This window comes from Vanacampus margaritifer, chromosome 15, assembly GCF_051991255.1.
Source record: "Vanacampus margaritifer isolate UIUO_Vmar chromosome 15, RoL_Vmar_1.0, whole genome shotgun sequence".
Lineage (NCBI taxonomy): Eukaryota > Metazoa > Chordata > Actinopteri > Syngnathiformes > Syngnathidae > Vanacampus > Vanacampus margaritifer.
Window position 1 is genome coordinate 20148070 of NC_135446.1, and position 27901 is coordinate 20175970.

Here is a 27901-nt window from a genome sequence, read left to right on the forward strand (position 1 = left end):
CAAATCGAATGAACAATACTGAGCTCTCCTGAAAAAAAAAAAAAAAAAAAAGGAAGGGGAAAATCCTCAAAATATTGATTTATGTGGCCGAAATTAAACAATTTCAAGAGGCTTAATAATGCTCATATGTGCGAGCTGTCTAGTATTTAAAAGCCTCTCGTGTTGCTAAATGAGGTAACCGCAATTTGTTTTCCTTCCTCAGTCACAAGTCCTTATTTAGTCGCACATTGGGAGCTTTATTTATTTTTTTGCCGTTTATGGGAGTGAGAGCGAGGTAACCTTTGGCAAGCCACAAGCTGTCTGCTTGGGTGCAGATAAGAAGACATATTCAACATGAGTGCCCTTTAAAGGGGAAAAAGACATACAGAGCTAGCCAGAATACATATATTTTATTTGTTAGCCAGAGAAAATACTGTTATACAGAAGAAGAGCAAGGAGAAACACCAAAAATAAACTTCTGTCGTATCGTACCGGCACTGGTTGACGGAGCGTGAAAGGCGGAGCTTAAAAACAAAAAAAAAAAGCAGTTAGTTTGCCAACCACAGATGTGCAACAATTAATGAATACGTCATTTCTCACTCAGTTGGAGACGAGAAATGTGGTGTAGTACCTAGATTGACCTGTGAGAGGCAGCGTGGTGCCACAGGGTGCTATTATAATACAAAGAAGTGAAGAAGCTAGGCTAGCTGCTAGCTTATTTGGTAACTTGGTGGCTGTATTATATGAGAGTTTCACTTTTTGAACTCAACGAGAATTCATTTGACCACCAAATTCAAATTTGGTGATTTTATTCCCTTTTATGTGGTAAGTTTTGTTTTTGTTTAATTGATTTTGGTGTAATTGTACATCTGTGGTTTGCAGGATCCTATTGTGCTAATTCCTGTTTTTCATAACTACTAAATGAAATAGACATTGTGGCGCTCGATTTCCTAAGCTAGCTACCTTTTAAGTAAAGATCAATAGAGGCAAACGTCAAGGTCTCAAAGGCGCTAAAATTCACAAAATGATCCCAAAAAGATGCAAAAGCTTTTGAAGATGTGACAAAGGCGGCGTGGGAAGGCAGCTTGTTTGGCAGCTTGTACCCGCTCAGCTTTTTTTTTCTTTTTTTTTCTGTGTGAGCCAGAAAAAAACACACACACACACACTCCCAAACTCCCGGGTTCACACCATCAGACGAGCACACAAACATGCAGGCGGAACGCCACAACATCATGCAAATGGAATGTTTTCAGATTTCGCATATAAACGGGATATTTTTAGTGGGAGGAATCACTAAAGCCAGCTGCACACCGAGCGTGATATTTCTGTAGAAATCGTGCGTGAATGCTGGACTGGAATGAATTGAATTGTTGAAATGAATTAGAATTTGGACATGTCACCATTTATTTGGGATTTTTCTTTTGGAGTATCTGGAATGTTGCCAAAAGTGTGAATTTTTGGAATATCACAAATAGTATCTGAAATGAAATGAACTTTTTGATGTTGGAATGATTTGAACCACATTTGATTTGATTTGGAAATTTTAAAAATTGTTTTGGAATTGTGGTGAAATTGTGAAATTATATTTATGGACATTTCCTGAATGAGTTGGATGTTTTGAAATGGTTTCAATCATTTGAGAAGTTTACATGCAAAACGTGGATTAATGACAAATGTAAGAACATGAAAAATACAAGCCCGGATTCTCACTAATAAATGTTTACGGGCGAGGTCGTTGAGTGTGCGGCTGGCTTTAAAGCTCAGCCACTAATTGCTTTTTCAAATTCTTCTGTCCTTGTGTGTTGAGGAGGTAGAGGGAGGACGAAACGCTTCCCGCAGGAGTGCAAACCACACGCTAACATGGCAGTTGTTAGCTTAGCATAGCCTACTGCTCATTAGCCTGCCTTTGTCAAAAACGCAGAATTGACAGGAAGCTCAGCTAATTAACATTTTTATTTATTGGGTGTGTGTGGTTTCTGGTCTTGTGCTACGCTAGACTAGGCTAAGCTAACAGGTGCACATTCATATTTAACTTTTAGGCAAGGAAAAAAAAGGTCAATTTTACAATTAGAATTTTTATCTTTAACTCGTGATTCAAGTACTGTTTATAATTAAAAATTGAGTGCGTCACCAATGTTTCCTGTTTTCTCAACAACTTTTGAATCAATTGATAAAAAAGGACTACAACGAGGCTAGTTTCTTTGCCGGTTAACGCTCATCCGGGATGTGGTTGGCGTTAAATGCTTGCGGGTCCGATGGCCCGGGCGGTCCCCAACCACTGCGATGACAACGATGCGGGAGTAGGAGATTTAGGAGGCGCTCACACCTCTTTTGCGCTGTCGGCTTTTTGGTCACTCAAGAAGGGAAGCTCCTCAGTGTCGCCCCCTAGCTTCAGGACTCTGCGGTTCAGGTCCAGGCAGCACTGCAGAAGGCAAGTATGATCGTATTATTTCTTCTGTATCTTCATCTTTTCCTGTTTATTTGTATTTGTTGAAGCGTTCTCTCGCTTACTTTGAGTTGCAGCAGAGTGTGCAGGCCGAGGCTCAGTTCACACGTCTCGTCCTCTGAAAGGTAAAAGATGCACGTGTGTTTGAAGCTCTTCAACAAAAGTGCATGTTTTAATATTTGTATTGTTGGTACCTTGGACCAAAGCAGAGCACTGGATCGTCCTTGAGCCCAGCTGAAGCTTAAGGCCGTTAACCGAATTGCTTTGGTCCCGACTGGTTGCAGAAAGGCTGAGAGGACACAAGAACATCATCGTCATTGCCAAGCTCGAACCCAGAAGTAAGAATCCACATCTGAAGAACACTTTCATATAGAAATACTTCATATTTCAACCTCACATTTTATTTTTGTAGTGAAATAATCTCTTTTTATGATAAAGATAAACAGGGATGTGATTTGACCAAAGTGAAATTATCTGAAAATTTAGCCGGGGGTCTGGGGGCCGCCGGCACCCAGCTAGATCCAGGGCAGTGCCCTGGTGGGGGGACAAGGGGGGAAAAGCCCCCCGGAGCTCATGGGTTTTCCGTGTTTTTAAGTACTTTCAATGCACTCACATGACAAAGAAATAGACAAAACAACAGCATAAATTTTCAATGTATATTGAACTATCCCATATAAGATGGCAGTTTTAGTCAACTCAAAATCAGTCACATTCAAAAACATTGGACTGCCTTTGCTTTTAAAAACTATCACTGAGAATATCATCATATCTAACTAATGGGATTACTAAGTTAACACATAAATAATGTTGAGGGGTTCAAATTTCATGAACAAATAATTGTATCATGACCAAATGAAAAGTAACTCATATTAGAACATACCACAAATGTCTTTGTTATAGCAGAAGATGTTATCTGTCGGAGTCATGTGCATACACAATGAACTACTACTAAAAAAATAAAAAATAAAAATCTGATTTTTTTTGGGGGGGGAGATAAAAAAAGCGGAATTCCGCGAATTAGCGGAAAAATCACATCCCTGAGATAAAGCTGGGACAGGTGGCAAAAAAAAAAGGGGAGGTTGGTGAACAGGCTAATTGCTACAACATCAAAAAACGACATCAATGTGTAAAACGGTGGTTCCCAAACTTACACCACCCCCCATTTGGAGAAAAAAAAATTTTTCTTACCCAAGCCTTTGGCAGCAAGATGCAGAGATGTGGTTGTGTATACTGTTGGTGTTTAAAGAAACCTTCACTTCACTCTCACAGCACTGTAGAGAGGACAGAAAATGGGGTATGTTGTTGTCAAAAACACAAAATGGATGCCACATTTGTGCTAACTTGCAAAACTGCTAAGCAATTAATGGTTAATCATCTATAATGAATGGCGTAAAACATGAAGCCACGATGCTCATGTTGACTCTTCAATGCTGCGTCATTAAATATTAACCGGTCCCGTTAAGTCAGGGCTCGCTTACTCAATACCTTTTAATTCTAACTATTTTATAGCAACTAAATCATCTTTTTAGGGCTTTAACATAGTCGTAAAACTCACCAGAAAAAAAATTCTACAAAAAACACAGTTAGTCGTTCATTTTGGTTTGAAGGTGATGTTTTTCCACGCATTTTCTTGTAGTTTGGCAAATAAATCAATAGCTGGTCCACTTGGAAATAAAAGGAGAGCATTTTTCTTCTCCTTCGTTTTGTCCACACAGGCAGAGCAGCTTATCAGCAGCACCACAAAGGATCGTGTGTGTTTTTTCTTCTTCTTTTGTCTCGGTGCTAAAATCTCTCACTCTTTTCTCGCCGTGAAGTTTAAAAATAGATGCCGGTTGAGTCACCACGCGCATATAGCACTTAGCGATGGTGCGCGTGAGCAAAGTGCAAAGGAAAAATGCTGAATATTGCAGAAAAGTTCCACAAATATTTCACTTGGTTGACCTACCAAGTGGCCTAGATCATTTGTGGATTAATTTTTAACATTTGGCCGCAAGCACAGATTCTGGAAATTGTGAAAATTCAGCCCCAAAGCCAGTTTCACTTAGAAACGCAGAATTTGCTCAGATTTCTTTTATGGGTAGGCCCAAAGTAGGCCAAAAGTTTCAAGAAGCCAAGGCCAAAATAACACAGGAAGCCTGCCATTTTCCTTCCAAGCAGCCATTTTAGGGGTCATTTCTAAGGGGTCCCTATCCCCAATATTGGATGAAAAACTCAGCCCCCATATCCATTTTCACTTAGCATTGTGAAATTTGGCTGGTGTGTCTATCATGAGGAGACAAAAAAAAAGCCTTGCCAGAAAAGACACAGTTTTGCAGTCAGCCATTCTAGGGCCATCTTGCGACCAAATGTAAGCATTTTACTCCAAAAGATTTTTGATTGCTAGACAAAAGGTGGGTTTTGGATACCTTGCAGTGAATGAGCAAAGCCGCGAGGCGTGCCGTTTCGGAGGCCCCTGCCGCGTCGCCGCTATCGTTGTCGTCCGATTGTAGACTCTTCTCGCTCTCCTCGGCCGAGGAGTCGTCGGCGCTCTCGTCCTCGCCGTCCGCCAGCCCGCCATTGTCGGCCAGCGGTGAGCGGACGTGGGCGGCCGGATCTCGGGCCTCGCCCCGCAGCCGCGTGATGTTGCCCTCCAGGAGGCGGCGCTGCACGATGCTGTGGGGTTGCTATGGAAATAAGAGCGTATCCGTGTGATGCTGTCATGGGTGTAATCGAGTTCTCTCATGTCTGGCCAGGTCTCTTATTGCCTTTCAGCGTCCATCTGGGAAGAAGCTCAGCTCCTCGCCCTTGTTGCATCAGGGAGTCGCATTTGGCAGCCGTAACGGTAAGATGAGGAAGAGACTACATTGTCTGCATGGCTGAGCACCAAAAAGCCAAAAGGCTCCCTCTATCCCTTCATTTTTACCTCTTTACACTCCAAATTTAAGGTCATTGTCAGTCGTTTTATGATTAAATCCCCTCATAATTGACTATTTACATTATGTAGTTCCAACCACCCCCCCAGTCAAATCCAATTGGCTACTAAAGCTAATTAACAAACCAGATAGCATCTGGCAAATGTGACACTTGTCAGAATAACAATAATAATTCATGCTAACTTATAATTATATGGCGCTTTTCAAGCGGCCCAAGGATGCGTTCTACTTGTAGAAGCCATATTGTTACTGCTCTGTGGTCAAAGGGTTATTCAAGTAACAGGCAGCTAACAATCCACAAGCAACCGGCTAACTGCTGAGTACTTGTTAGCATTCTAGACAATAGCTAATCAGCAGCTAAATGGCCACTACTCTCTAGTCAAAAGGTAAACACAGTACACCAGCCATCATCCAACTAGCAACTGGTCAACCTTGAAATATGAGACTCGTTAGCCATAACAAAAATGCAATAAGTAAACCACAAAGTACTCTGTAAATCAGTGAATGTGGCAAATAGCTAGGCAGTAGCTAACTACAAATTAGCCACTGATGACCAGAAAGTCTTTAGTCAAAAGGTTTGCTAAATCGAAGTAAATGTTATCTCACAGGCAATAATACTGTTCAGTATTTGAAAAGTACTTTGACCCCAGTGTTCTGCTAGTGTGCTTAAATGCTAATCGGTGTGCCGGCTAATTATTCGTTTGCATCAGCTTTCAGCCAGTCATGTGACCTCTCTAACAACCTCTTTGCAACTTCCTGTTGCGTCGAGCAGGAAGCTCCCGATGGCAGCTTTACATCTGCCGCCTACAGACTGCTATTAAATTAGCACCGCACATTTTTCATTCTTGTGTATTGTACCTAATAAAGTGGCGACACTGCGATCCGCCTGCGAGCCACTTGCTTCCTAACGTGATTTGCAGGGTTGCAGCCCCCCGGAGCACAAACAGACGACGATGGAGCTCCAAATTGAATTGTGTACATAAATGTAATTTATCCCACCCAACTGTCTGCTTCTCTGCACAGAGGAAACACCTCAAGAAGATATGACCAGTGGCTAGCTGCTATTTACCTTTTAGCGAGTGAAAAGCTGCTAATAGCAATTACCGTACTGTTGGCTGGTTAGCGATTTGCTTTTGACATTGGCAAGCTGCTAGCAGCTATTTAGCTGTGAATCAGTCATTAGTTGTTACTGTACTTGCTAGTTTGTTCTAGCTGTTGTTGTCTTAGCTGATATTGTACTTGTTAACCTGTAGCTAGTTGTCAGATAGTTATTTGTTGGCTTTTGACAAGTTGGTAGCCTATTTTTTTTACCTGTTTGCTACTTAGCGGTTAGCCTTCAACAAGTGGATCACAGTTATTTAGCTACTGACTAATAGTTAACTAATACTGCACTTAGCTGTTGACTAGTTGCTAGCCTGTTGCTAGCTGTTGACTAGTTTGTGGTAAGCTTTGACAAGTTGAAAGGAGTTATTTAGCTATTGACAGGATGTTGGCTTATATTGTGCATAAATGTTGGCAAGTTGTTAGCCTGTAGCCTGCTGTCAGCTAGTTAGCAGTTAGCTTTTGACAAACAACAGTGATATTTATAAACAGCATGTATTTGCACTTCATGTTGTGTTAGTCGACTATTTTTAGCCACCCGTCTTCCCATGCAACACATACAAACACACACACACACACACACTGATCCCTAACAGCTAATTGTCTTGTGGTTAATAATAATAATCGTGAGGATAAGCGGTTGAGATAACGGTGGATGGATAATGCGGGGTACATTTAGGCTGTCTATATTTTGGGGCCACAAGGTTTCCTGTGAGTGTGCTTGACTTTAAAGTGCTGCTCTGTTCTGCTGTTGCCTGCTCGGGGGGGGGGGGGAGAACTCACATTTGGAGATGAATATAAAACACCTGCTGCAGGATTAAGTCAACTCTGCACCATCTGCCAGCGTGCGCCACATCTTCTGGACACCACGTTCCCATCCAATTCACGCTGGGCAGCAGTCTCAGGGTTACAGGTTGTCCTTTAAGTAGGGTTCCCGGACGCCCAGTAAAACATGAAATAGTTCCTTATTTTGGCCATTAAATGTCATTTACAGGACGCAGTTTGTTCCGTATTCTCTTTAATGTAAAAGTCCAATACAATACAGTGCATCCTGGACTGGTCAGCAGTCAATGTCAACGCCAGTCAAAATATTTATCGATGGTCTGGTGTCCATTTTGATGGCCTAATGTGACGTTTTGTCCACGAAATGGTGGCGTATGTGGACTTTGATGCTGATTTCCCAAACACACAATTCCCATGCACCTGTGCTTTATCCTTACATTTAATGCACACATGATTGCATAATGGAGCGGCCCCCTCCAATAGCACGTGGCCTCCGTGACCCCGTCTCAAAACTATGTTTCCCTTGCTTTAGAGTGCGCCCCCCCCCCCTTTTTTTTTTATACATGTGCGCTCATGCTAGCTACTCAGCACCTCGGGCGAAATAGAGCACAAAACCAACGTTGCGTAACCAACACCGCTGAATTACACATCGGAGTGGAAAAGCCGCCGGTGGATTGTTGATGCCCTTCTCGTGTTATTGTGATCGTAGGATGGCATTTAACTGCCAATTATGACAGGAATATTTATGTATGCATATAGAGTGCATCGGGAAAGTATTTACAGCACGAACATCTTTACCAGATAAAAATGCACGACATTCCTCTCGCTGTTCAAATTCAACATCTAAAATATACAGCAAAGGGGCCCTCGAGGACCCGATTGGGCAACCCCTGCTCTAGCTCATTGGCAGCGTGTTTGTTTTCGAGGTTTTCTTGGTCAGGAAGTGACCCTTCTCTGTCCACCAATCAACATGCTACGCCAACGAGGGAAAATGTTAAAAAGACAGATAGACATGATAGATGCAAGCTCGCAGACGTTCTGATGAGTAATCGGTATCCTTGCAGAACCTTCTTTCTTGTCATTTAATGCATTTTTCAAGTCTTTTCAGCGGCTAAACAGCGACCCGCGCTTTCGTCCGACGGACAATTTCCACTCCCGCTGGCTCAAATTGTCAACGCTTGACAGATTACAGTTTTTTTCCCCCTTCATCAGCGCCGAGACGAGCGTCATTTCAGATAATTGGTTTTATCATAAGAGGCGTCCCGGATGCTTGACGTTAGCGGTTTGAGTACTGGCAGCTAATGAATGACTAGCGCGTTAAGCTCCTCAAAGCTAATCAAGGTTTAGCCATTCAAAGCTATATTCATAGTATTTCAGATTTCCTTTCCTGACTTATTTTCTTTTTACTGGGTTTGCGTCCTACGCTGAAAAAATAACCCCTGCAATTCTGTGAGGGCTTTGCTAGAAAATTGGCCAAAGGTTTGCCAAAATAGATCATGCTTATGTGCTGTATTCTGTTTTAATGACAATTCCAGACAAAAGGTTGGTGAGGATGTAGCTCAGCAATGTAGTAAGATTGGGGATGGAGAAATCCTGTCTTAGTGCCTGGTTATTTTTCTAAATATTGGTTTTATGCCCCCAACTTCGCCACATTAGGTGGAGCAACTACGTGCTAGCTTCCAACGCTACCGCTAATGTTACTGTGAACATTAGCTTCCAAAGTAACTCCAACATTAGATTTCAACAACAACAACAACGTTACAGCTAACAGTAGCTAGCTTCAACCTTACATCTGACTCTAGCTTTCACAGTAGCTTCCAAAGTTAACTTTCAACGCTAGCTTGTTAGGTTACCAACGGCATTAGCTGCGGAAGTTAACGCTACAGTCAGAGCTTAGCTTCTAACATTAGCTCCAACTTAAACTTCCAGCCAATATTGCCTTCAATGTTAGTTTCTGAAATTGGCTCCCAATGTTAGGTCGACCTTACTACGTTAGCATCCAGCGTTAACCTCGAGCATTACTGTCTGATATTAGCGTTCAAGGTAACTTCTAATGTCAGAACTAAAACATTCAACATTCGCTTCCAACCAATGTTGCGTGCTATGTAAGCTTCCAATGTACTGTGAGATTCAGCAGTTGGGTTCCACTCCCCGCTTGAACGTTACCGCTAGCGTTTCAAATTTTGCTTCCAAAACCGGCTTACACTGCCACTTGCATTATGAGCTTCTGACGCTAGCTTCTGGAATGATCTCTAGACCAGTAAGACGTACAACTCTGCAGAGGAGCGAATACTGCTCTCTCTCTGACAGTGAGTGCTGCTACCACCTACTGTAGTGGATGTGCAATTACACTTTGCTGTACTATTCTAGTATGGAAAAAAAATATATAATCCATGGGGTCACACCACATCCCCCGTGCTCTAGACTGATGTTGACTTCTGATGTTAGCGCCAATGTTAGCCTCCATAGTTAGCCGAGGAAGACCAATGTTGTCGCCAAACCCTGGCGCCAAAATTAGCTACCATTGTCAGCTTTAATATTAGCTTCCAATTTCAGTTTACACCCTGCTTTTTCAGACCCACAAGGAAATCTAATGCCTGTCAAGACCGCAACTGGAATCTTCTATCATGCTGCCATTTGCTGTCAAGCTGGCTGTCTATCAGCTGGTGGCCATACTCACCCTTTTAATTACCGCCATGAGTAATTGTTAAGCGTCATTTGGTCCCTCTGAAAGCGGCTATATAAGTCTACACTTGTAGTAGTGACAGTGTTAGTTTTAAGTGAGGTTTTCCATGTTGACTGCTACTTGCTGCCCTTTAATAATCATGTAGAGACACCGGTGACATGGACAGTAGTTCATTATTGATGTGTTCCAGGGTGTGCGCACTTACCAGGTCTTTAGACGTCCCCAGTCTCTTGAGACCGTCCAGGGGCAACAGGTCAGCCGAGTCCTTGTGCGTAAACTGAGTGGCCTGCTTGAGACGGCGCTGCTGATGCAGGATGGCTTTATCTCGGATGGCCAGCTCACCTTTTTTGGCTTCACTCATGGTCTTAAGCACTGGAATCCCCCCACTTCCTCCTCCCCCCCCAAAAAAAGACACCAGAGATGTAGCAATGTGGACCTTCAAGGAGAACAGTGTTGATTTCCTGTGTTACTCCTGGATGATGGTCTGTTTTGGACGAGCATCCTCCTGCGTGTTTTCTCTTCTGTGCTTCCTTCCAAGTGGATTCTCCTCCCTCGATTTCTTGCTTCCTCTCCTCTCTCCGCCCTCCTCCCCCTCCTCCTCTTGTCAGACGCCAACAAAGAGCGAACGTTTGCTCACTTGCATCTCACGTCCTGGTGGATGCTTGCTGGATGCTTGCTGATTAGCCTCCGTGGTCCTGCTGTGGAGGTGTGACCCCACACATTCTGAGCCGATCAATCGTGCAGCAACGATTGTTTCAAACATGTCACAGTGGGTCCCTTTCGCACCGGTAAACACGGAATGGAATTTGTGTGCTAACGCCAAGATGCATTTTTCGATCATGTGATGACATCAGTCTGATATGGAATTTTAACATGAATTCTTGAGTCCTTGTGAAGGTTAAATTCGGATGGATTTTCTGGTTGGTGTTTGGCGTCCTCTGTTGGCCATTTGTCTCCACTACACGCATTTCTCTCTCGCCAACGTCTGTGCTGACACTGAGCGGCATTTTTAAGTACATCAGTCCGGTTGGATTGTAAACAAAAGTAGCCGAGTCTTCCTGAAGGCGGTTTCTCAGTGGTATTTGTCACCCTCTGATGGCCACCTACCTGAACTACACGTAATTGTCATTATCAATTTCTTTTTCCAAGATGCATTTTCTACATTAAAATCAGTTTGAAGGATTTTTATGGAAGCTAATTTCTGTTGGTAAAAATAAAATGAAAATTCTGGCCATCTACACCAGTGTTTTTTTTAACTGATGAAAACCAGTTTCCCACTCCTGTACATTTTGTATACAGCACTGTAATGGAAATTGGCTTCAAGTTTTTTTGAGTATGTTAAGAGTGGCATTTTGAAGAGCAGCATGATGCAGAGAACGGTTACCTGGTTCGATGGTGAATTTAACCTCCTTCAAGATGTTATTTTTTTTTCCTGATTTCTGAACATCAACTTTTTCAAGAGAATGTCGAACAAGCCGAAATCATAAATTTAAAACATTCACCCCAAAATTGTTTCATTTATTGAGGAGTGACAAACCTGTGCCTAAACACCAAGTAAGTCTGCTTTAACAACAACAGAAGAAACAAACAGCAGTTTGGTCATTCATAATGGAGAAGGCACGTGTTCAATTAAATGTTGCGGAGATGCAACTTTTTTTTTTTCATCATGGGAATGCTTTTTAAGGTTTGTAGTGAATATATGCAGCATGCATATCAATGCATTGCAAGAACCTTAACTTTTGGATGTTGTGTTTTAACTTACGCTAAGAAAATGTGCATTTCCCATCTCTCTGTTGTAACAGGCTGGAGAATACAAAGTGTAAGTTAGCTCAGTTTGGCTTAATTTTTTTTTTTCACTGTCATGGAAATAAGCAACTCCGCCATTCTTGTCTCCGAAGTTCTATCAGAACACATTGGGGAGGTAAAGCGAGCAGAGTAGCATGTTTTGCCCGAACGCCCGCAGGCGCCTGAAGGTCTCCCAGGCGTCGGAGAAAATGTTGTACTTGAGGAAGACGCGATGCTCCATGCTGGTGGAGAGCCCCACGTCGCGGCTCATGATGTAGATGCCGTCGTTGTGCAGTGTGCACGTCAGGTTCAGGCCCGACTTGGATGTGTTCTCCTTGAGCTGCAGCCACTCGCCGGTGCTGACGTTGTACGACTGCACGGTCAGCACGTCCTCCGTCTCGCTGGGCCAGCGCCGCACGTGCTCCAGTTTGTGCGTGTAGCCGCCCACCAGGTAAATGGTATCCTCCACCGACAGCATCTGCTGCTTGCGGACGTGCACCGTGCACGGGCGGAACGCCGTCCACGTGTCGGCCACGGGGCAGTAGCGCAGGAGGTTGGTGTTCCGCACTGTTGGGAGACAAAAACATGAGCGCCTGCACCAGAGGTGGCAAATCCAGGTTCAGGAAGTTAAAAACCCTGCCACAGTTTGGCTTTAGCCAGAGGTGCTAGCTCGCTAGCTCCCATGGTGCTCATTTACCTGCTAAGGAGATAGTTAGATAGCTAGCTAGCAAGCACCAGGCGCTAAAGCCAAACTGTGGCAGGGTTTTCACTTTCTGGACCTGGATTTGCCACCTCTGGCCTGCTCTAAAAAAAAAAAAACAACAGTAATGAAATCCTGACTGTATTACATTGGTGCAACCTAGTGTGCTGTAGCCCGATTTGTACTTTCAACCTTTGCGCCCACCTCTTGTTGTGTATCCTCCCATGACGTAGATCATTCCTTGGCACTCGCAGGCCGAGAACTCGGCCAGCGGGTCAGGCATGGATGACACGCAGGTCCAGAAGTCGTTCTCCGGGCTGTAGCACTCCACCGTGCCCAGACTCTGGCCACCCACTGCGTACAACTTGCCTTGCACGGCCAGAAGCTTGAAGTTGGACCTGGAAGACCGCAAAAGTGGCCAATTTAATCGATCTGGTGTGTGTGTGCCTTGACCACCTGGGGGCAGTATAATATAGACATGGATTTACATGGACAGTCACAGCTTGTCCGTAAGCTGCAGTAGTATTGGTTGTTCCTTGCAGAGGATAAAGAATAAATGCCTGTGAGTATTATATTATCTGTATACGTGTGTTGGTCCATTTTATCCGTTGCTTAAACGGTTGTAATGCCATGACAGTGATCCTACTCATTAGCCTACAACGCTTTGCATTGTTTGTTAGCATAAGTTAACCACACTTATCTAACCACACTTGTTTAGTTTGATGGTGAACTTCAACTGCGAGTAACAGCTCGATGGCCCTTTTGAAAGGATTTGTTGATTGTCTGCCAAACTGCTGCTCCAGCCATGTTGTCATCACCTCTTCTGGTTGAGTGGCGCAACCTGGTTCCACTCATTCCTGCAGGGATTGTAGCAATGCGCGGCCGAGATCTCCTGGCTGCTGGTTCGGTAGCCCCCAATGATGAAGAGGTAATTGTCCAGCACGGCTGAGCCGTACCCTCTCACGTTGATCATTTCCGCCGGCAGGTTGTTGGCCAGGGGCTTCCAGCGCTCCTCGGGCTCGCCGTACCTCAGCATGTACCAGGGCTCGTCCTGGTCCGGCACGTCCAGGCACAGGCTGCTGAAATCCCCCATGGCCACCAGGGTGGCGGTGCCCCTCGTCCGCATCTCCCTTGCCTGCTCCCTGACGGCGGGGGGCAGACTGCAGAACTCGGGTCGCCTCAACATGGGGTGGTAGTAGCAGCTCATGAATTTGAGGCAGGCGCCGCGCAGCTCGTGGGTTCCGTAGACCTCAGAGAGGCTGTAGAGCTCCACGCAGTTGTCCAGCCGGATCTCCGCCGTCAGGAGCTTGAGGATGGAGGTGACCTGCAGAAAAGAGGCGGTCTCGATCAGGTCCCCCAGGGTCTCGTTGGCTATCTCCACTTTAGAGGTGTTGATGAACTCAAGGACCAGCTCCAGGCCAGGGGCGCTGAGGCCCTGCAGCTGCACGGAGTCCTCCGTGGACTCCCTCATCCCAGAGCTGTACAGCGCACGGAAGTAGTCGCTCTTCTCAATCAGCTTCCTCTTGTTCACCTCATACGTTTTGTCCTCCATCACGATGGCGATGTTCTGCTCCGATGACATGACAAAAAGAGTGCGTCTAAAGCAGGCCGACCTAAATGGAATTTTGTTTACGTTTCGCCGGTGTGGAGCGCTCCAAATATGGCCATGTTCGGCCCATAGGTCGTCATCGAGCAACTTTTATTTGGCTGGGGAAGCTAACTTGCTAACGACATGAGGCAGAACCAGCCACAAATATGCCGCTTTCGCGCTTTAACACCCCGCGAGAGTCCGTTGAAAGACTCCCCGGATAATCGAGGTTGTTGTCGCAGTGAGGTAAAATATTCACAAAAGCGACAATGGTGAATTCCATCTCAATTTGTCAGCCTTCGCTGCCAACTTTGGGTTTGTTTTGGTTCAAGTGCTCTTCATCGTTGATGACTCGGTGCGACTTACTCTGATTGCGGCGTGCTGCTGCCATCTAGCGGCGCTTTCGCGACACAGCGCTTCGGCGGGTTTGAATCCATCGGTGATTCTTTTTTTTTTTATGTATAATTTGTTTATTCTTTCCCAATAAACAGCGAGTCAAACACTTTTGGATAACCCGATTTAGAACAACCCATTAATGAGGAAACCAGGATGTTGTCATTTGAAGCAGGTTCTCGCCGAATGTCTTTTAATTTGAAACCAGGAAATGACATGTATGCGTTCTATTAGCTTGACATTAGTAATGCATAATTGTATGTGTTTAGTTTTCACTGAAAGTCTTTTAATTTGAAAGCCGGACATGTAATCTCTGCGCTCTTTGTGACTTGACGCTGCTGTGTGTTTGTTCGTGTGTGACAGACGGACAGCGGCGTATCAATGACTTGGGCGCCACACGCCCGGACCGCTTCGATTCTCCGGCTCCAGGCAGCGGGCCGTTCGCCGTTCGTCAACTGAGTTGAGGATGTGGGAACCGGCCTGGGCCTCCTCGTCCCCCCGCTGCCTGGTGGTGCTCGTCATCATCGCCGGTCTCAGGGCAACCTGCGCGGACACGACGCTGCCGCCATGCGATGAGGTCAGCGCGCACTCAAAATCATATTTATGCAGTATTTTATCTCATATATGTCAACCAGTCTCCTGGATGTGCCTGATTGTTATGATGACTAGCGGCTGGCTGTCAGTGTTGATTGACACCGAGGTCCCGTTCTAATATTTTGTTTGCCTAAATGTAGTCTAATTGTGCTAATAATGCGTAATATTTGTAGAATTAGTCCCAAAAATATTGTCAGTGTTATATTACAAAGATGAATTATACCAAATTTAGTTTACTAACATTTTTGCATAAAACAAAAATGCTTTTATTGCACATTGAAACATACATATTGTTAATTTGATAACATTCTCGGCTCATATGCGTTACCCTAACCAAGATTATGCTAAGCTAACCAGCTATCCTCGCCATTAGTGCAATACAATGCCTTTTTTTTTTTTTCATGCCGCCTCCTGCTTCCACTCAGATTCAGTTGTTGTCACTGCTGCCTTTTTATCTCCTAACCCCCTTCCAATCTCGTCTCCCTCCTCTCGTCCGCTCATCAGTCGCCTTAGCAACCGGCATGAGTCACCCGTGAAACCAACAGATCCCACGAGCTGGCTTTTTGTCTTATTCCTTCCTGTTCGGCTCCTTGTCATCTTCGCCGCCGCGAATTTCGCTTTTAATTAGCAGGCGGCAGGTGCCTGTGTTTCTACCCGGAGGGGAAAGTAGGCGTGGAGGCATGCTTGTTCATTTTTGAGGCGTGTTTGTTGCCTTGGGGGAGGTTCTGGTCATGTAGAAGAGCTACGTACACGCACACACACACAATGACTGCATAGGAAATGTGGTCAACAGTAAAAAGTCGACAATAAAAAAAAAATGGACCGCTGCTCAAGCCTGCTTATATTCAATATGTAAAATAAGAATGCCTATATAATTAGTTTTTTTTATTTATAAATACACATTTATTATGAATATTCACATGGCTTTACGATATCGAAGATGCTCCCGCACACAAAAAAAGTGCAGCACATGACCCGCTCCTCTCTCCCTGGTCCATTAGTGGCGGTTGGTTGCCACGGTGATCAGGGTCACTGACACCACTTTCACGCCACTGCTGTCCATTAATGGTTGCCGCTAGCGACCTAACAAGGGATGTTTTACTAATGCATAACGTGTGTTATTTGTGCAGATGGACTACTACTACCAGTACACTGAGTGCGACACCATGGGGTCGCGCTGGCGGGTGGCCATCCCGCTCAACCCTGGCACCTGTTCGGGCCTCCCGCCCCCCAGCAGAGGGACGGACTGCAGTAAGTATAGCGCCACCTGTGACCACACTGTTTCATGGACTCATTTGTGTCATTTTTTTTTTTTTAAATTTGCTTTTCCGTCCAGGCTTCTCATGTTCAGCCGGGAATTTCCTGGAGATGTCAAAACAGTCGTGTACACCGTGCGCGGCCGGCTCCTATTCGCTGGGCAGCGGCCTCCGCTTCGACCAGTGGGATGTTCTGCCCAGTGGATTCATCAGCATTGCCAGCTTCCTCAACGCCAGGCCGCCCAATGGCGATTTCCAGGCGTGTAACAAGTACGCCACATTTACATGTCTGCGACCAGCGATATAGGATATTTATAGTCTGGGTTAGTGTCAATGTATTTAACTCATTTGATCCTAAAAAATTGTAAATAATACGTTTTAAAATACTTTGGTCTTCACTCCCAAAAACATATTTATACGTTTTTTCAAAATTATTTTTTTATGCTAGAGCATACGAAGGCTTTGATGCAGCCCTCTGACCTGAAGAGGTCGCTTAAAGCAAAGGTAGTTATTACAAAAAAACGGCCAGCAGGTGGCAGCAGAGTATAAGAGATCAACCAGGGCCAAGTGGCAACAAGCAGTTTTTAAACAGATTTGTGAATAATGATGAAACTTAGCTATATTCTAATGCTAATTGCTGCAAAATTTAAACAGATAGAAATATATGTTTCATGTTTTTTATATGGCTGCGTGTGAATGAGTTTTAGGAATGGGCGAGTACCAAAGCAGATGGCAGGCCTTATTTTAAGGTATCCGCACTCGCAACGACAGACAATGCCAGGATCAGCCGCACTTTTGTGGCCTCTTGGCATTCATTTTGTGTAATTTTAGGAAAAAGCTATGTTGAGATATATAGGTCTTTTTTCCCCCGAATTATCTGTCATTGTTTTTTTTTAAGGAAATTGTATCTATCAAAAATACTAGTGGTATCGATACATGGTATCAGAATCAGTGACTACTCAGGTGTTGAGTACTCGTACTGGTATCGGCCTGAAAAAAAGTGGTATCGAACATCCCAATATTTAAAGCTGCTCAATGCAGAAAATAGAATTTCAAATCGCTACTGCCACGTGTGGCCGAAAAATGAAACTGCACACTCCCTTCTCACGCATGACGTTACATACGCAGACAGAGGGCGGGGAATTCGAACCCGAATCCAGCCTGAAAACAATTGGCCAGAAGCTTGCGGGAATACTCATTTTGAACATTTATGGTGTTAATCTGCTAATTAGAAGATGTTTGGGTCATAAATAAAAAGGCTAATTGTAAAGATATTTTTGGGGCAAATTGCTACATAGGGAAGTTTGGGGGGGGGGGGGGAGCAAGAAAGGAAAGCTGGAAACACAAGGGATGGTATGAAAGGAAGGATAATGGGATGGAAGGAAACAAGGATTTTTGAAAGAAGAAAGGAACCAGGAAGAAAAGACAAATATGATGAAGGGCGAAAAGAAGGTCGAGGATGGTTTCAAAGGAAGTTAGCAAAAAAAAGATGGTCTGAAATGACTGAATGAGTGCTGTGCGTCTTTTGCGTGCGTGCGCCGCAGCTCGACGTGGACGCCGCAGGGTGTGTACTTGGAGTCCAACCGGGACGAGTGCACCGTGTCGCTGGTGTACGTGGTCCACCTGGAGAAGCAGGGCTCCGTCTCCTTCACCTACCAGTACCCCGACAACAACATCTTCTTTGAGTTCTACGTGAGAAAAACGCCATCTTAACGTCCGCATTGCTAGCACTTTTATTTTGTGTTTCACATCTGCGCGTGCATGTTTGCGTTCAGGTCCAGAACGAGCAGTGCCAGGAGATGAGACAGAGTGACGAGCAAAAGTGGATCAAGGTCACCAGTAATGGAAAATGGGGGACGCATGCGGTCAGTGAAGAATTTCCCACATTTTTTTGTTCTCTTATTTATCTTTGAGTGTCCTTAGCTCAGTGGTTCTTAACCACAAATATTCCCTTAAGATGGAACCCAGGGGTTACAGATACAATGAAAACAGTAGTGGCCCCAGTATTGAACCCTGTGGAACACCATACCTTCTATTCTACATGGGAATTCATTCCATATTGCATTCCTGAACTACTATGAAATTGTGTTACAGATCAACCTTTGGGCCGGCACCAACATCCTGTACTGGAGAACGACGGGCATCCTGGTGGGCGTCACGATGGTCAAACCCGTGCTCCTCAAGGACATCAAAATTGAAGGTAACCCCTCCCTCTGAAAGTGTGGAACGTTCATTTCGGTCATTCTTTGTTGTGCGTCGGCAAAAAGGTGTGGCCTACACGTCCGAGTGTTTTCCCTGCCAACCCGGCTGGTTCAGCGCCAGCGCCGGCTCGTCCTCCTGCCAGCCGTGTCCCAGCAACACCTTCTCCGGAAAAAGCTCCGCTTCTTGCGCACCCTGCCCGGAAAACCTCTACTCGCGTACGTACGCATGCACGCATCCACGTTGCGGTGAAATCACAAAAATATCGATTATGGAATCATACCAAATAACATAAACAGTATTTTTCTTGCGGCTGTCCAAGCTGGTGACATTTTTGAACATTGTTCTGTTCAAAACTTTGCAAGTAAAAAAAATCAAACCACTATATAGTGATTATAGAGCGTTTCACATATATCTGTAATTTAGCATTGATAACAGGAATTTTGCAAGAACAAATGAAAATAGCAAAAAGTAGTCTCACTCTTCAAAAAAGGAAATCAATAAATACATTTGGAACAGATATAAAATTTGTGATTAATCGTGAGTTAACTTGTGAAGTCATGCAATCAATTACGAAAAAATGTAATCGCCTGACGCCCCTAATTTTTAATAATCTTTTCTTCTTAAAAAAAAAAGAAGTATTTTTATTTTTTGTTTTTAATAATCTTTTCTTTTAAAAAAAAGAAAAGATTATTAAAAATTAGGGGCGTCAGGCGATTTTTTTTTTTTTTTCGCATGACTTCATTAGTTAACTCGCGATTAATCACACATTTTATATCTGTTCTAAATGTACAATAAAAACAATTATAGGTTTTCATACTCTTGTTAACAAAAATGGGAAAAAATTTAAACTAATAGAAATAGTTCAAATGCATGAATGACGTCCATAGCCGTCAATGGCAGTGAATGAGTTAAGAGGAACAGACATTTTTTTCAAACCTAAATATAGAACAAAATGCTGTATTTCAACTCATGGTGTCAGTCTGGGGAACAACCTGGATTGTAAAACAACATCTTCTCAGTCTATTTATATATTTTTTAAAGCATAAAAGCACAATTACCGCAAAAATATAAATAACACAAGGACACACAGTTCAATTATTTTGAATTATTTTGTTCTTTCAGTCCCCTTTCATTTCTTTTGCTTTACTTTGAATTTGAATATTGCTTTATATTGTCTTTTTTCCTTTAAAAATTAATGCAATTGATTGATTAATTCCCTGCCAGAGAATAACCTGTTGATTTATAAAGTCCATCCATCCATTTTCTTAGCCGTCTTTCTTGATGTTTTTCCACACGTTTGCCACAGTGGAGGGATGGGCCGAGTGCAAGGTGAGGCCGCCGTGTGCCGACAGCGACTATTTCCAGATCCACACGCCTTGTGACACCGAAGGCAAGGTCAGCGCGCGCGCGCACACACACACACACACACACACACACACACACACACACACACACACAGTTGCACTTCCTGCTTCCTCATACCTCATACCAGAATTTACATAACAAGTTTTGTAAAGTTTAAGTTTTTCAGTTTATTACCGCTTGCTTCCATTATTGGCACACGTGAAGGTAAAGTACTTAATGTGGAATGTCTTCTAAAAAATAAAAAGTAAAGTAAAACACTTTATTTTTTTATGGAGAACTTGTGTTTTTTCCCCGAAAGACCAAATTATTAAAAAAACGATTTAAAACAATAAACAATGGGCGAAAATAATAGAAAACTTAAAACGTACTCTGCCACTGGTATTAGCACCCTTTCCTGTAAATCAGTATGGTTTTAAAATGGCCAGCAATGACTCCTGATCTCAATCAGATTGAAAATCGTTGATATGATCTCAAACGTGCCATCGGGGAAAGAAACCTGCATTTAAGAGCTTGAACAATTTGCAAAGAAAGAGCGGCGGAAAAAAAGTGCAAGAAGCTTCGAGGAAGGAACGTTTGGAAGCTGCCATCACTGCCAGAGGGTGTGCGACCAAAAATCAAAGAAGCAAAACTATTGCTACCGCTAATGCTAATGTTGCAAAGAGAAGAGAGGAAGAAATATGGCCTGTATAACTAATTGTTTAATAGTTCTTTTTTTTTACCCATTGCAACATAAAAGAAAGATAATGACATCCAAACCACAACCCTCAACCCACCCGAAAAAAATATTTTTTTCCCGCCGCCAAACAAAGAAAGGAGAAAGTATTGTAAAACTGTGAAATATTCAGAATTTCTGCCTGTAATTCAGATTTATTGTTGTATGTGTGAAGGGACAAAAAAAAAACGATTGAACGTTATTTTATTTGTTATATTTTCTTTTAATGAATCTGCCCAATGGTTCGGTTATCTGAATATTATTTTGCCAAATATCGGAATCTCGGCCCCCCCCCCCCCCAAAAAAAAAACAATATTAGTCAGGCCCTAATATTTTTTAAAAATGTTTTAAGTTTTTAATTTATTTATCAAAACATGTAATCGATATGTCAGTATTTGAGATACAAATAAATTTTAACTTGGGTGCATTGTTACAATTCTAATATTTGTTTCCAAAACATGGCAAAATTGATAGATGGACTGAGACACGGACAGAAATTCAATATTCATATTAATAATTGTGTACAACCAGCAGAGTGCAAAAAAATGAATTAGTTCATAATAAATATAGTCAAATTTTACCACAATAACGGGAAATATGATATCGACAGAGAAATGAATTCTAATCCACCCAAGATGTATGTAAGAAACATCCACTGGATTGTGCAGCTGTACCTAATGTTGTGTCCGGTGAGAAAATGTTTGCCTGTTTTTTCCCCCACCGCAGACACAAGCCGTGTACCGCTGGGTCGAGCCCAAGATCTGCGACGAGAACGCCGCGGGCGCGCTGGCGTTGCCGGCCTCGGAAGCCAGGAAGCCGTGCCCGCCGTGCAACCCGGGCTTCCACAACAGCAACGACTCCACGTGCTCGCCGTGCCCACCCGGGACCCGCTCGGACGGCACCCACGGTAACACTCAGGTTCTTTTGCTGCTATGTTATCTCGTTCCTGGCATGTCACCGGACCTGTTGGTCCTGAAGAAGTAGTCCCGGCTTTAGTGCGGAGGTCACCGACGTTTTCGCAATTTCGCGGCAGTTTCCAAGTGGCAAGCTGTTGCCTCACATTTGTCTGATTGATCAACTGGAAATGAAATGGAAAAGAAAAAAATGAAGGATATTAGGCGATTCATTTTTTTTATCGGAATTAATCGCATGACTTCAGTAGTTAACTTGCGATTATTCGCAAATTTTATAAGTTTTCATACTCTTGTTAACATGAAGGTGGGATTTTTTTTTTAAAACTAATAGAAATATGGCTGCATCTTTTAGTCATTGATACGGTAATTTCATAATTCATAAAATTGAGTTAAAATTAAAAAGATGTACTGCACTGTAAAAAAAAAAAAAAGAAAAGTTTGACATTGATTTCTGTTGAGGTCGTTTTTCTGCCACTAGATGGCATAATTGCATTTGTATGACATTGGTGACAACTCATTTTTCTTTTCATATTAAGAGCTATGAAATCTTTAACATGAAGTAACTGGTGAAATTCTGCACATTTTTATAATTCATAAACTGTTCAAAAATACAAGTTGACTCCAGTCTCCACAATTATATGCATTATTATTACATTTATTACTGATAAATTTTGACGTGGCTTAAAAGAAACTTTAAATTAACTCAAAATGAACAGACTAATTTTGACACCCCTAAAAAAATATCAAGTTTTATGACTGTAAGTCAACAATGGTTCAAATCAAGTAAACAAATAAAGTATTTTTTATATATATATATATATTATTATTATTTATAAAATATATTTTTTATTTTTTTATTTATTTATTATTTATCAAATTTAATTTTAAAAAATTCAGTCCAGCAGCAAATAAATATCAATATACAAAACTTTAGTTTTCAAATGATCACTTCTACAACCTTACCAGGAAATCGCGATGTCTTATCACTAAATTCAGTTTGGTGACCCCTGCTTTAGAAACGTTGTTACACGGGACTTGACGTGTTTGTGTGTGTGTGCGTGTGTGTGCGTGTGCGTGTGCGCGTAGCATGCACGCCATGCCCCTCAGGCACAGAGCCGGTTCTCGGCTACGAGTACAGATGGTGGAACGTCCTCCCCCCCAACATGAAGACTTCCTGCTTCAACGTGGGGAATTCCAAATGCGACGGCATGAATGGTAAGAATTTGTAAGAAGTTTTCAATCAACACGACTTCGACTTTCTCTTCACTTTTTTTCCTTTGAGGGCAAAAAGAAATTGAAGAATGCAAGGGCCACTTTGACACTGTCTGATTTGATTTTATTGCACACGTTAAGACAAATCAATCAAGCAATTATGTATTATAGTCATGTAAGCGTTTTTTTTATTTTTTTTTATTTATTTTTTTTTATGTCTGTCTGTGTGTTGTTGATATTCAGGTTGGGAAGTAGCGGGCGACCACGTCCGAAGCGGCGCCGGTTCATCGGACGACGACTACCTCATCCTCAGCCTGCACGTGCCGGGCTTTAAGTAAGGATGCCTGAAAGGGGCAAAAAAAGTCTTCATATGAGCGCAAACGCGTGAACAAGATGCGTTCTTGTTTTGGGTGCAGGGTGCCAGCGTCACTCTCGGGCATGAGTGGCGGCGAAGTAGGTCAGATCACCTTTGAGTTTGAGACCGTCTGCACTGGAGACTGTGAATTCTACTTCATGATGGTGAGCGCCTCACAACGTTGTGCTTCATTTTGGGCAGTGAGGTTCATTTACCCTGCGGTGCCCCCCCCCCCAACCCCCCCCCCCCCGGCAGGACGTGCACAGCAAAAGCACCACCGTGGTGGAGTCATGGGAGGGCAGCAAAGGCCGCCAGTCGTATTCGCACAGCATGAGCAGGAATGACTCTGTCACCTTCACGTGGGCCTTCCAGAGGACCAATCATGCTCTGGACGTACGTAAAAAAAAAAAAAAAGTCATAATAATCATATCTGGAAGTAAAGAAAGATGCAGTAGAGTCACAGCTGCATTGTTTCCACTCAAGACATCTCACCGTTCATTTACATCATAAAGACTCCAAAATATGTCCATTAACTCAGCAGTTTTTTTTTTAACTCTTTGACTGCCAAAAACGTTAAATAACGTTTAGTAAAATCCTATGGAGTGCCAAAGACGTTAAAAGACGTTTGTTTCAAAACAGAGGTGAAACTAACCATTTTCTATTGTTGATTACTGAAAAACGGAATAAGGTAGAAACAAACTTTTTTTTCTGATGAAAGATGAGAGTCCAATCTTTCATTTGGTAGTATGTGTGTTTCCATAGTCCAAACACATAATTTTCTATGGACCTTGAAAGATCAGTCAAAATGCTTAAAATCGGCTGGCACTGGGGACAACCCGTTTCTGAAAACGTCTGGCAGTCAAAGAGTTAAACTAAAAATTGCTTGATTTGAAATATAGGCACACGTTTTTCTCTCATTATCCTCATTGTCAGTTTATGCATTGTAAATTCTTAATTTAAATGTAGTGAGTAAAATAAAAATGACCACAGCAATTAAAGAATTTTGGGGCACACACTGTAAATTGACTTGTAAAGTAAATATTCATTCCACTTATTTCCATTATATTACTGAGAAATGGGCTGAAGTGTGCAGCAGATGTTTGTCAGCAAAAAAATAAATATTCAAGAATAGTAATTAATTATAAATAAAATAAATACATTTTTAGGGGCAAATTGCAATTATTTAGGGGCAGTCTGGAGCCCTGATATGTCTATTTCTTTGACTGACTCATTATTATTATTATTACAAAAACACCAAAGGGCTCAAAATTGAACCCTGTGGAACACCAGACGTTCCGTTATACATGTGAATTCATATGGCACATATTTTTTTTATTTGCTCAGCATAGTTAGTTAGTATGAATAGATTACAATAATATAGAAATCACACGATGTACCATCACAACAGCCACAAGTCGACTACTGCGGACACAAAATTCCCTGCAGCACAGATAGGCCAAGCGATGTAGCAATGTGGTCACCTGCCGCCAATGATGGCCAAGCGGCGCGTATCATCACGGATAAAGAGCACCCTGGCATGACGGCGGCGTCCCTAATGAAGCGTCCCATTTGTGCAGGTGCGTCGCTACGTGGGCGACAGCGTGAAACTCTTCTCCATCCACGTGACCAACGTGCTGGAGGGCGTGGCGTCGAGCTGCCGGGCGTGCGCGCTGGTGCCCGACGACTCCCAGCCGGCCGGTTCCTCGTGCGTGCCGTGCCCGCCGGGCTTCTACATCCACGCCGAGACCAACCGATGCAAGGAGTGCCCGCCCGGCACGCACCTGGCGGGACGCCACACCTACGGACGCGAGGCCTGCGTGCCGTGCGGGCCCGGCAGCGTCAGCAACCGCGTGAGTGGTTGATTTGCCAACACGGATGAAAAAAACAAATCAAAAATTGCACTTTGTCTTTTAGGAGCATTCCCGTTGCTATAGCGACTGCTCCTTCTCGCACCTGCGCGACAACCGCACGGTGACCTACGACCTGAGCGCGCTGAGCGACGTGGCCTCGCTCACGCTTGACCCGAGCTTCACCACCAAGGGCACCAAGTACCTTCACCTTTTTAACATCGGCCTGTGCGGGCACCAGGTGAGCCCACATCTGAGCAGGTATCGTCTGTATGACGATACTTGCTTCATCTCGCAGAAAAAAACGACACTAAGTCAGCGAGAGAACAGAACAAGGTCTACTTTCCTATTCTTGCCGCGTGTGTACAGGGCAGGCGAGCAGCGGTGTGCAGGAACAACCTGACCGACTTCAGCGGCGTGTTCAGCAAAGACGAGCGGGGCAGCACCGGCGCCGCCCAGCTCGCCAACGCGGTCGACGGCTTCATCTGCCAGTCCACCGTCATCCCTGCCGACGGGCGCGGCTTCCGGACGCCAATTTCCTCGCAGTCCATCGGCCTGGCGGACACCTTTCTTGGTACGCCAGCTTTTTAACTGGCGGCGTTTTGCTCAGATCTAACTCAGTCTTGTTTTTGGCGCCCCCTGCAGGAGCAACGGTGGAGCGCTTCCTCGACGGAGTCAGTGCTGATGTGAAGCTCTTCCCGGAAAACACGAACATTCCAGATATTAACTTCTTCTACAGGTAGACGGTTAAAAGATATTATTTTGTGTATTTAGTCTGCGTTATACTCTACATTTATGTTATTTTCAGGTCAACACAGGTGACGGCTTCCTGCGATCAAGGTCGCAGTTCGGTCATCGTGGTTCGCTGTAATCCTGCAAAATCGGAACGTGGGGAATTGTCTGTGCCCAGGTCAGTTGATGACATCGTGCGTTGAAAGGAATAGCGGGGAAGTGGCCGTGCTGGTACGGAAAGCTAGAAACGTATGAAAATGTTGTCACGGTTATAATGAACAGAATTATTAGTATGGTTACGATAATTGTTTTCTCACGGGAGTTTGTGAGAGAGTTTGAGACATTTATTATTTACAAATTCATGACAACGTTTTGAAAAGAAAATTATTATCTTAATATGAAAACTATTAGATGGGGAAAAATATTGTGTATTCATTAAATGGAAAAATACACAAATATTGGAACAATAGAGAAATGCTAATTGGAAGAAATATCACAACAAAACATGAGCTATTACACAAAAATATTAAGAAGAAAGACTAAATATGTACATATGAAAAATACATATACTGTAAGTATTGAAAAAAAAAGTATCAAGATTAGGATGTTTGAAATTTGAAAAAAATATATACTAAAAGATTGGGAAACAAATCATCCTAAATAATAGAGATCAATATTAAAATACTAGATAAAAAATGCAAAGTGTTAGGAAGAAAGTACAAAAATATTAGACAATAAATATTTGACAAGCTATTGGGGCATTTATATATTTGGTTTAAAAAAAAACATAAATATTAGAAAGTAATCCAAAGTATTAGGCCAAATAAATGCAAAAATATTACATGCAAAATGCAGTATTCTGAAAAAGAGAAAACCTGCTAATGAAGTGGGATTGAATCTTTGAATCTTTTGTCGTTGTTTTTCCAGCTCTTGTCCTGCAGGGACCTGCGACGGCTGCGCCTTCCACTTCCTGTGGGAGAGCGCCAGTGCCTGCCCGCTCTGCACGCAGGACGACTACCACCACCTGGACGGTGCCTGCAAGGGTGGCATCCAGGTAGCCACGCACACACACGTGCATTACTAACGGGACGTCCCAGCACGTGGACGTGTTGTCTTTATCGACCTCCTGCGTTCCCAGGAAACTTTTTACTTATGGAACGAGCCCAAGCTGTGCATCAAAGGCATCCCGCTGCCTCCCAGAAGCTCCGCCCCTTGCGAGTCCGTCGCGTTGTGGCTCAAGTTGGGTGTGGGCGGCGGAGTGTTTTTGGCCGCGCTGCTCGTCACGCTCACCTGCTATTTCTGGAAGAAGAACAAAAGGTGATGGATCGATCCTGAGCTCGGTCCTCGTACCTTTTGACTATGTGACCTGCGTGATCACGTCACGTGCTGTATTTGCGACAGGCTGGAGTACAAGTACTCTCGCCTGGTGATGTCAGCCAACAAGGAGTGCGAGCTGCCCGCCGCCGATACCTGCGGCCTGGTCGAGGGCGACGACCCCGACGACGACGACGTCTACACGCGCAAACCCTCCCTGCTGGGGAAGTTCCGTGCCATCGCCAACAAGGTGTGTGGATGCTAGCTTTGGATCCTAAAAGTCAAGGGGTTTTCAATCCTTCCACATTAAGGCATCTCTTTCAAGGGAGATGTTTTTGTCCCAATTGAATTGACATTTTTGTACTTTAAAAATGTCCCAAATGGTGTCTTTCAGCATGAAAGAGGAGATCGCAGTGAATCTGTGCAGCTCAACAGCTCCCAGGCAGACCGCTGGGTCCTGGGATAGTAGTCCTGTGATAAGACCGTGGTCTGTGTTGCTTAAGCAAGAAACGCTCATGCGCCCCGAGTGTCACGTGTGACGGTATGATGGGGGAGAGAGAGAAAAAAACGGACCTTTTTGTATTTTGTTTTTTTTGTACATTTTTATTTGGGTTTCTGTTGAGAGTCATGTATTTATATCAGTGTTGTTTATTAAAGTTTAATAAAGTCCTTTATAACTGAGTGGAATAACTTGAAGCAATCCATTTCTGTACTGTTAATATAGAGTAAGCATGCAGACATCATCTGCCTCGTGTACGATGTCTTCATCCAGGAATGATTTTAATCCACTTCATCTGTAGAACAGAGACAGGGTAAAATAATTAGGTAGCTTAGCCAGTGTCATGGAGCTATTAAAAAAAACTATCTTTAATGCTCTACAGACAATAATATATCTACCTATAGATGAAGGTATTCCATGAGTGTCGCAGGTTGTGAATGAACACATTTTGTCCTAGTGTGGTTGCCATAGTTAGAGTCCAGTTAGTGTTGTGGCATCGGTGAAAGTGACGTAGTGTTGCCTCGCC

At 43.5% G+C, this 27901-nt stretch overlaps 3 protein-coding genes across 6 annotated transcripts; 1 reads left to right on the plus strand and 2 right to left on the minus strand.

The window, feature by feature from the left end:
• Window positions 1–370: 370 nt before the first annotated feature.
• nrip2 (nuclear receptor interacting protein 2) lies at window positions 371–10742 on the minus strand. The gene is made up of 6 exons (XM_077543602.1): window positions 10113–10742; window positions 4831–5088; window positions 3614–3696; window positions 2620–2714; window positions 2491–2543; window positions 371–2401 (listed from the first exon to the last, which is right to left on the minus strand). The coding sequence occupies exons 1-6, from the start codon at window positions 10266–10268 to the stop codon at window positions 2300–2302; spliced, it is 747 nt and encodes a 248-aa protein (XP_077399728.1). The 5' UTR covers window positions 10269–10742; the 3' UTR covers window positions 371–2299.
• Window positions 2404–27557, plus strand: LOC144034667 (endosome/lysosome-associated apoptosis and autophagy regulator family member 2-like). 4 transcript variants are annotated; one of them, XM_077543597.1, is made up of 25 exons: window positions 2404–2550; window positions 2632–2763; window positions 5158–5246; window positions 14737–14950; window positions 16098–16218; window positions 16304–16493; window positions 17768–17915; window positions 17999–18088; window positions 18318–18423; window positions 18491–18640; window positions 19732–19820; window positions 21229–21409; window positions 22503–22631; window positions 22872–22962; window positions 23045–23147; window positions 23239–23376; window positions 24561–24833; window positions 24898–25071; window positions 25200–25404; window positions 25476–25569; window positions 25639–25740; window positions 26490–26616; window positions 26701–26879; window positions 26964–27126; window positions 27271–27557. In XM_077543597.1, the coding sequence occupies exons 4-25, from the start codon at window positions 14840–14842 to the stop codon at window positions 27340–27342; spliced, it is 3036 nt and encodes a 1011-aa protein (XP_077399723.1). In that variant the 5' UTR covers window positions 2404–2550; window positions 2632–2763; window positions 5158–5246; window positions 14737–14839; the 3' UTR covers window positions 27343–27557. The 4 variants fall into 4 exon arrangements, with proteins under 4 accessions (XP_077399723.1, XP_077399724.1, XP_077399725.1 ...); XM_077543598.1 differs by having other exon boundaries at window positions 2635–2763; XM_077543599.1 differs by lacking the exons at window positions 2404–2550; window positions 2632–2763; window positions 5158–5246 and adding an exon at window positions 12726–12954.
• On the minus strand, window positions 11405–14345 carry klhl42 (kelch-like family, member 42). Its single transcript, XM_077543601.1, has 3 exons — window positions 13211–14345; window positions 12597–12790; window positions 11405–12259 (listed from the first exon to the last, which is right to left on the minus strand). The coding sequence occupies exons 1-3, from the start codon at window positions 13972–13974 to the stop codon at window positions 11811–11813; spliced, it is 1407 nt and encodes a 468-aa protein (XP_077399727.1). The 5' UTR covers window positions 13975–14345; the 3' UTR covers window positions 11405–11810.
• Window positions 27558–27901: the final 344 nt, after the last annotated feature.

What these genes read in the sequence shown, in the direction of transcription:
- LOC144034667 (XM_077543597.1), top strand. Translation starts at nt 14,840, where the DNA reads ATGTGGGAACCGGCCTGGGCCTCCTCGTCCCCCCGCTGCCTGGTGGTG. An exon ending in CCGCTCGGACGGCACCCACG is followed by an intron (nt 21,410 to 22,502) that starts GTAACACTCAGG and finishes GTGTGCGCGTAG; the next exon opens with CATGCACGCCATGCCCCTCA. An exon ending in GTGAATTCTACTTCATGATG is followed by an intron (nt 23,148 to 23,238) that starts GTGAGCGCCTCA and finishes CCCCCCCGGCAG; the next exon opens with GACGTGCACAGCAAAAGCAC.
- klhl42 (XM_077543601.1), bottom strand. Translation starts at nt 13,974, where the DNA reads ATGTCATCGGAGCAGAACATCGCCATCGTGATGGAGGACAAAACGTAT. An exon ending in GCGCCACTCAACCAGAAGAG is followed by an intron (nt 12,791 to 13,210) that starts GTGATGACAACA and finishes GCGGTCTTCCAG; the next exon opens with GTCCAACTTCAAGCTTCTGG. An exon ending in GGGAGGATACACAACAAGAG is followed by an intron (nt 12,260 to 12,596) that starts GTGGGCGCAAAG and finishes GTCTCCCAACAG; the next exon opens with TGCGGAACACCAACCTCCTG.
- nrip2 (XM_077543602.1), bottom strand. Translation starts at nt 10,268, where the DNA reads ATGAGTGAAGCCAAAAAAGGTGAGCTGGCCATCCGAGATAAAGCCATC. An exon ending in GTGCTCTGCTTTGGTCCAAG is followed by an intron (nt 2,544 to 2,619) that starts GTACCAACAATA and finishes TTTACCTTTCAG; the next exon opens with AGGACGAGACGTGTGAACTG. An exon ending in ACACTCTGCTGCAACTCAAA is followed by an intron (nt 2,402 to 2,490) that starts GTAAGCGAGAGA and finishes TGCCTTCTGCAG; the next exon opens with TGCTGCCTGGACCTGAACCG.